We start from the raw sequence: 8,781 nt of genomic DNA on the forward strand, positions 1-8,781 counted from the left end.
ACACACACACAAACACACACACACACACACACACACACACACACACACAAACACACCCACACACACACACACACACACACACACACACACACACACACACACAGAGAGAGACACACACACACAAATCTCTGTTTGCTCAGTATGACACTGCCTCTTGGGTTATAGATCTCAAGTCGACAATGGCAGATGCCCTGAAAGCAACTGAAATCTGGCTCTGGCTGAGTATAGCAGGTTCGTGTCATCTGCTCATCTGAAAGGATAAATAGCTTGCTTTGCTGTGCCAAATTTATACAAACATTATATCACATATGTTCTTATGAAGACCATGTATTCTTTTTTTTAAGTAACCATAATACCGGTATACTTGAACCGCATCTATCTGTAGCCTCTGCAGATATGCAGTTTATTCAGTTTGATTAATCCCTGCCCGCGTGTTGAAGAAAAGTCCAGGTACAGGGGAGAAAAAGATAAAAATATACACTGAATGAAAAGCTGAATCGCACATCAAGGCTGTTATCCTATTCCATGTCTGTAACTGCATTAGTGTGGATATGGCTGGCGTGTGTTTTCATTATCCAGAGCAGCTGGGGTGTCAACCTGCTGGCCAGCACTCAGTAATGACTGCAGAGTGTCTGCTGAATGTTCAGTTAGCATGTAGATTGTTTGTGACAGGTCAGCGGTCAGCAGTCGGCAGCCACTGTTCTGGCTTTCTGCAGGTGATCCTGTTTGGTGACAGAGAGCAACAGGACCTTCACCTCCCACAAATATGGGTATGGAGGTAGCAGTGTCATAGTTGAGGTGTGACATGAACTTAAGATCCCATCTACAGCATGAACCCCCACGTCACATGAGCTACCACGTGGCTGTTGTTTGGGCCGTGAAGTAGATGCATGGTCTGGGTTGTATTCACATGCTCCAGGAGTTCAGGTACAAGTGCTTGAACTCCTGTGTACAACATGAATGTGTCTGTTTGGATGGCCACCATAAGAGATCCTTACAGATCTTTTGAGAGAAGTGTTTTGATTTGGGTTGTTACACATTTAAAGTACATGCATTCTGTTAAAGAAAATTATTTCATTCAAAGTGATGCATGACTAAATATTTTTTTATACTGCACCCCAGTCCAGTATATATATTTATAAGTTGAAGTTTGTGTTTTAAAATTATATTTATATATATACAGTAACTTCATAACTTCAACTTATAAATTCACAGTAAGATCTGCTATTCACAGCAATAATTGTCATGCTCCATTTATACTTAACTGATTACACACATTTATGATAATGACATCAATTATCTCTAAAATAAGAATTTTGTCTGTTGAAAGCTTTCAAATAACCTTAAATAAAATGTCCTTATTGTCCATAATGTTCTTCTTTGAAACATTCAGCGCTTAAAAAAAACATGTGCCATATATCCATCGCAAAATACACATTCTACCCACATCTTTTTCCTTGTGTTATGTTATGGGTGGAAAATACCCTTATCAAACCAAAAGGCATAAAATGGCAAGTAAAAGGCAAGAGTATGATGATCTGATAACGACCCATCTGAAAAGGGCAAAGCTGCCAGATGGCTACGATGCCATCCAGATGAGGAAGGGGATGAGGATGGTGGGCAGGGCTGTGAGTGGCGTGACAGAGCCCAGGTAGCACATGATGCCTACGCCGGTGAGGGCTGACAGGAGGGCACACTTCCTGCTGCAGAACACCTTCCTCACCGACTTACAGAACTGGGAGAGACACACGTAAGGGTTAGTATAGACACCAGTGAGAATGAAAGCATGAATGACTTGCATATAGGACTATGACAGGAAGACTAAAGACTAAACACAATGCAGAAAATACAACACTTGATGAAAGATGGAAACTGTTTTAAAACAGGTTGTTGATTACAGCATTCGATTTTTAGAACTTTACTTTCTTTTCCTTCATTTTTTCATCATCAGCCTGAATTATTTAGTAGAAATGTAGGAATGGCTTGACTGTTTTGAGTATGTAGTATGTTTACTGTCGACGGAATTGTTTTGAGGTTACAGCATTGCACACTAGATGGTGCTGCCCTCATTATCAATGGTTATTAGCTTCACAGTCACCCATGGAGTGAAACTTGTTTATGAAATCTGATGTAATAAAAGCATGATTTAGGCGAATGCTGAATGCCTGGGGAATTATATTAAAGGAGTCTTAAGTTGTTGACTGATTTACACATCTTGCTATGTGCAAAAGGTTGCAATTTACATCTACACATTTTCTTGGGGGTTATTATGGATTTGTTACTAGCTTTGCTGTTTTCAAATATCTACTGTAAAGGTCATTATGACCTTTTGTCATGACAGCTCTTCATTCCTTCTTTTGGAAAACACAATAGGTACACCTCACATAGATGTATGAGATCTACACACCTACAGTGCTGCTTGAAAGTATGTGAACCCCTTGAGCAGTTTAGAGTTTTCTGTTGTTTTACCACGATATTTCTAATTTATCATCACCAGTTTTCCATGATTTATGAAATGTCAGGTTGATGTTCATCACTTGTGTGTACTTGTTTAGAGGGAATTGTGTGAGTAGCCAAAAAACTACATGAAACATGAAATTAGAGTATGTGCAAAGGTAAGTGAACCCCCAGCTGCATTGGTAAAGTCAAGTAGGTAACAGAGTCGATGAAACACATTTGGGTGCTTAATTAGTCAATTAAGCAAACCAATCAAATGGGACATCCTTAGGAAAAGGGTTGGGCAACACAGATTAAAAGAGAGAGGAAACCAACCAAACTTCTGTAGTGAAAAGATCAACAATGCTGAGAGAAAGGGAAGAAGGTACTGACAGCCCATCAGTCTGAGGAAGCTCTAAGACCATCTCCAAAAGATTCCAGCTCCATCCATTCACTGTAAGACAAATAATTTACCATTCAACCTGACCGAAACTCTGCCTAGAAGTGGACACCCATCAAAACTATCACCAAGAAGTACCAAAAAAATAATAAATCAGGTAAAAGCCAATCAACACATCACCTCTAAAGAGTTGCGGACCTCTCTGGCAGCATCTGGGAAAATGTACATGCGTCTACAATCAGACGAAAATTGAATAGACATGACATTTATGGGAGGGTTGCTAGAAGGAAGCCTCTACTCTCAAGAAAATACAAAGCAGCTTGTTTCAACTTTGCCAGAGAGCACTTGGACAAACCAGAGGCCTTCTGGAAGTCCATTGTTTATACAGATGAGTCCAAGATAGAATGATTTGGTCACAATCGAAACCACTTTGTTTGGAGAAAAGACAAAAAATGTCATCTGATTGTAGACGCATGTACATTTACCCCAGATGCTGCCAGAGAGGTCGGCAACTCTTTAGAGGTGATGTGTGGGTTGGCCTTTACCTGATTGATGGGCAGTTGATAGATGGAGCTTGAATCTTTTGGAGATTTTCTTATAGCTTTCCCCAGACCAATTGACTAATTAAGCACCCAAATGTGTTTCACCGAATCTGTTACCTACTTGACTACCAATGCAGCTGGGGGTTCACTTACTTTTGCACATACACTTATTCCATGTTTCATGTAGTTTTTTGGCTTCTCACACAATTCCCTCTAAACAAGTACATGCAATTAAATATAAACCTGACATTAAATATATGGAAAACTGGTGATGATAAAATAGAAAAATCATGAAACAGAAATGAACAGAATCATGAACAGAAAACTCTAAACTGCTCAAGGGGTTCACATACTTTTGAAGCAGGTATCTAAAGCCCATATAATTCTTTGAAGAGAATTATCCTTAATTTCCCTTTAAGAAACTCTACCACCAACGCCAGTTCAGTGATGTGGCATTTAACAGAAAAAAACACTTGTTTACACACTTCTCAGTGTAACCTAAATACTTTCATGGGTGCCATTACAAAGATTGCCTACACGTGATATAGCCCTGTGTAAGGTCACGACTGAATGTAGTCTGTATTTTTGGCATCCTCTCAAGAAACTCTACCACCAGGCATTTAACAGAAAAAAACACTTGTTTACTCACTTCTTAGTGTAACCTTAATACTTTCATGGGTGCCATTACAAAGATTGCCTACACGTGACGTAGGCTTGTCATGACTGAATGTAGTCTGTATTTTTTTTGGCATCCTCTCAAGAATGTTTTGAAAAGTAATGCAACAGCTCAGTGGAGGAGCACCTGGCATCTTAAGATCCCTCACATGTGAGCGTGACCTTTGAACCCCTCTGGCCTGAGCTAATGTTGCCTTCACTTCACACAGAGTTAGGAGCCGTTGAAATGTGAAGTGTGAACATGAATACTGTGAAATCGTTAAATCTGATTCACTCCCTAGGTCTGACTGATTCTGACTTCTGACTTTTCCAAAAATTCCAACTCTGCCTCAGACAGCCAACCCCCTTCCCAATTCTGATTTTCCAGAAGACTTTCTCCCTCCCAACCTTCCCTATGCGCTACCTGGTAGGTCTGAAAGCTGATGGCCAGGCCATAGCGGCAGTACATGACGTAGTGCTCGCAGTTGAACCACAGAAGGCTGTAGGCCACAGAGCCCAGCATCTTCTCCGCCCGCTGTCCCACCTCCTCTCCATCCAGGGGTGGGTGGCTGCACACGTGGTCCATGTGGTTGACCAGAATCTTCGAGCCATAGGCAAAGTCTTCCACAGTATCCACACGCACACTCGCCCTCTTAGCGAGCACCCCCATGATGAGGCGGTCGTTGGTCACCATCTCAGCGATAATGTCCTGGTTGCTGGAGAATAAGGGCACGATGTCTGGGATCAGGTGTGCCACCCTGTTATTGCCTAGATAGATGCCAAAGTGAGTGAACAGGGTCCTGGGCACCTCTAGGAGGTCACCTCGTTTGTACAGGGACAGGTCGTACATGCGCCTCCTGCAGTCCTCCTCGTCCTGAACCTCCCTCTGCTTCTTATCTTCCTCTAGATCCCTCTGCTTCTTCTCTTCCTCTAGATCCCTCTGGTCCACGTGGTCTTCCACGTTTGTAGCAATGAAGAACATGGTGAGGAGGTGGAGGAGTGCCATGTTTGTGTGCTTGAGCTGAGTAGACCCTTAGCTTACCCTTGCTCCTGTTTTATGGAGGTATGGTTGGCTGGGAGGGGCCAGGAAGGGATTTAACAACCGCCAGGGTCCTATAGAACATGTATGTTGGAATAAAGAGCTTTTCTCATCACATGTTAACGGTGAGAGTTTACTTCACAATTCAAATTCAAGCCTCTTTGCCCATACATTAATATGGCCATTAAGTGCCTTTGAAAGTAGGTTTTTAATTCGAATCAGTTGTATAATGCTTACTTGCTTTATGTGTGAAATGACCCATTTTCTTTTTTTAAATGACCTCCTTTCTGATTTCATTGCCATGGTCATGAAATAATTGACCTCATTAGTGTTTAGTTAAATACAACAGACGTCAGTATTGAGCAAGCAGTGTGCAACAGAAGTAGAAGTCTAATCCCACCAGGTCCAATGCATGAAAGGGTCAGAGTTGAGGCCCAGGAATTAAGTTCCACTACATTTTAATGAGTGCTTAGTTGAATGCCATTGTGAAAAAGCTGACACTGGAACATCACAGTCACACACAGGGCACATCAGTCTATGATTCACATACATGCATATGTTGTACCGGCAGGCTTGGTTTATATGGAAAACTCCTATGGTTTGTGATTTGTTTTCGAGGCTTTTAACTCTGTAGGCGGCAGAGCAGCAGCTAGCAAGGTCAGGCCTAGCAAGGAGTGGAGGGTTTCTTTTGGCAGTAGTATTCCCTAGGGTCATGGCATGGTACATGGTATGTAACATGGCTCATCAATGATGAATGTAATGTGCAGCAAACGTCTGTAGTGACTGCGGGGAAAATTCTATTAAGGGGACAATCATATGAAATAAACAGAAATGCTGTTGACCTCTGCTTCAACAGACACAACACTAGAGAGGGACCCATCCTCTATAAATGGATGAGAGATCCTCAACAGGCCTTAGGCAATCCAGATAGCCTTCCTTATTGGGATTTGGGTGCTTGACTTGTTGTCCTATTTAGAAGTGGTACAAGAGTCTGCTGGATGCACCCAATGGGCCCTCCTACTAGAGGGGGACTTGGCAGGCTGCTGTCTTCTAAGTCCCACCTACTTTGAACAGAAGGTTCCTGTTGAATGACACTCAAAATGACAAATCAGAGATCAGTCTTGGTAAATTGAGTGTAATGTCTATTGATGGTGTGGATTGTGTGTGTCTAAAATACTTCCTTACTGTATCAGCACACTTCCATTACTTTTAAGCAAAACAAGCACCTGACCCTTAAACTGGCATTGATAGAACAAACATTTAGAGAAATACCTCTATGTTAAAAAATAGAATATCAGTGTTTATTGTGCAAGGGCTGGCCATTGAATTCATCCAATGACCCATTCTGTCATGTTCCCATCTTTTGTTTCATTGTATTACGGTATAAATAGAAAAAGCAGTTCATTTATATGGGAGGGGCTGTCATGCGATGCACTGCAAATACAGAAGTTAACTTTTATCAATGCCAGCTGTAGTTGGTATTTGCAAGGCACGGTTGATGGCTTTTTAGTTTGTGACAAAAGCTCCCTACTGTAGTTTAAATGGATACTTTTATGAAAAATCACATTCGGTAATTTTTTCTCCTCACTTTTCTCTGTCTGTTCCTGTTCCTGTTCCTGTTTATGGTCACCAGTTATGCTATTGGGGCATTTACAGACTTCTAACCCTAATTCACAGAGAGACCACCTGAATACATCAACATTTAACAGAGCTGTGAAAATGTTCTGCCTTTTTAAGCAAATGTAGAAGTCCCACCAGACAGTGTCAGCCAGGGCAGTGTGTACCTACAGTATGTAGGTTAGGGGAAAGGGACTTCTACTTATTTCCTTTTCACTTTCCTAAATCTAATAAGTTATGGCCAGTCTTCATTAATTTCTACAGTTTTCTCGTCACCACCAATCCATCAAAAGAGGGAATTGGCTAATTGGTTAATATTCCTACAATCTTTTTTTCATTTAAAATCCAAACCATGTCTGCAACATTATTGTTATTCCTTTATTAGAATACATCGAAATATCTTTAATTTTCAAGTCAAATACATTTTCTCATTCAGTAAAAAAATAGAGTATCTACATATATCAGAATACAAAGACTACAGGCTATAATTGCACTTTGTTTAGACATCTCATTTTCAGCAGTGCCAAAGAGGATTTCACTGAGAACTGTGTACACTTGCATGTGTTCTGGTCATTCAGGCACTTCACCTGCATGAGAGGGGCAGCGGCAAATCAGCTATGTTAGAAGCAAATATAACTTTGATGGCCCAGATGCAGGATATTATTGACAGTAATGCATGTGACAGCAGTAAGCATAATAGCCATTCGGTCTTGTCCAATCATTAAGGAAGGGTCATAAAAAAGAATGAACACGGTATGAAACCAGACATATACCTATCAATTTAAAATAAGGCATCCTGATTATACAGCTTTGTACATTCTTACTATAGTCTTAAGCAGCCTAAGCATTTTTTTTACATTCTTAAACAAATGTATTCATACAATACAGTGATAACAAATTGCTTAAAGATCCAAAGCTTGCATGTGCAAAATAACAGGCTAAAGGACTGACTTTAAGAAATACAATTTACTATGTTCATATAACCTCTCTGGGATAATACAATACCTGGAATTGAACCCAGGTGTAAATCATGTGTTGTAGTACAATTCAGCCATTTCCGTACTTCAGTGGACACCCTAGTAAAAGTGTTCTTGTGTGGGGTCCTTATGGACGTCCATGTCCATCAGCCCGCCATCCACAATGTGAAAGGAATAAGTATGGCTGGTAATGTTGTTGCAGGTGCCGTGCCAAAGCAAACAATGGACAGTGTTCCTAGCAAGATGGTCAGCAGGACACTCCTCTGGTCGCGGACGATTGTTTTCAGAGTTTCACAAAACTGATGAAAAGACATAAGAAAGAATAAGACATGCAACAGTTTGAAATGCACAAGTATGATAAATAACACTCAACTTGGACTGTCACCACTTATTACTAATGACCTTGTATTCTTTTATACAAATGTACTTTACCATAAGCAACAATAAATAAGAATAATGTTTTTTTTTTTTTTTGTTTTGTTTTAATAATAATGCTCTTCTCAACAACAACAAAATTCTCAAGTCAACATCAAAATAAATGCATGTCAACTAATACAAAATAAATTGAATGCAAAAGTTCAATTAGGCCTATACCTTATCTGTTTGCTGACTGAACGGTGAGCCGTATCTGCAATGCGTTGCAAAGTGTTCACAATTATTCCAGAGCAGGCTGTAGAGAATATCTCCCACCAATGTTTCGGCTCTCCGTGCGACTTCGTCTTGACTCAGTGCCTGCATTTTCACTTTGCTGTCCATGGGGTTGACAAGAATATTTGCGCCGTACGCGAAATCTTCCACTGAGTCGACGCGTATGGTTGCTTTCTTGTAGATACAACCCAGGATTAGTCTGTTATTCGTCACGACTTTCTTTATTTTCTTCTCGTCCATGGTGAGTATGGGCATAATGTCAGGCATGAGATGCGCAACTTTGTTGTCACCGAGGTAGATACCGCAATGGATGAAGAGTGTGCGCTGCACTTCCAACAAGTCCCCCCGCTTGAGGGTGGGGGGAGTGCAGCAACTTTTCTCTTCTTCCTCCGGCCATAAGTTTCTGAATAAGTTGAAACTGGATAGAAGGAATAGCTTCTCGAAAACTAACGTCAGTGAGTCAAGCAT

At 40.9% G+C, this 8,781-nt stretch overlaps 2 protein-coding genes across 2 annotated transcripts; both read right to left on the minus strand.

The window, feature by feature from the left end:
* Window positions 1-1,579: 1,579 nt before the first annotated feature.
* On the minus strand, window positions 1,580-5,014 carry LOC308381652 (lecithin retinol acyltransferase; the record flags this gene model as incomplete). Its single annotated transcript, XM_080859239.1, has 2 exons — window positions 1,580-1,735; window positions 4,457-5,014. The coding sequence occupies 2 exons, from the start codon at window positions 5,012-5,014 to the stop codon at window positions 1,580-1,582; spliced, it is 714 nt and encodes a 237-aa protein (XP_080715365.1).
* A 2,797-nt stretch (window positions 5,015-7,811) lies between these two features.
* Window positions 7,812-8,781, minus strand: lrata (lecithin retinol acyltransferase a; the record flags this gene model as incomplete). The annotated part of the gene is made up of 2 exons (XM_080858979.1): window positions 7,812-7,964; window positions 8,260-8,781. 2 exons carry the CDS (start codon window positions 8,779-8,781, stop codon window positions 7,812-7,814), a joined length of 675 nt encoding a protein of 224 aa, XP_080715105.1.

The sequence above is a fragment of the Sprattus sprattus genome, assembly GCF_963457725.1.
Source record: "Sprattus sprattus genome assembly, chromosome: 20".
Lineage (NCBI taxonomy): Eukaryota > Metazoa > Chordata > Actinopteri > Clupeiformes > Clupeidae > Sprattus > Sprattus sprattus.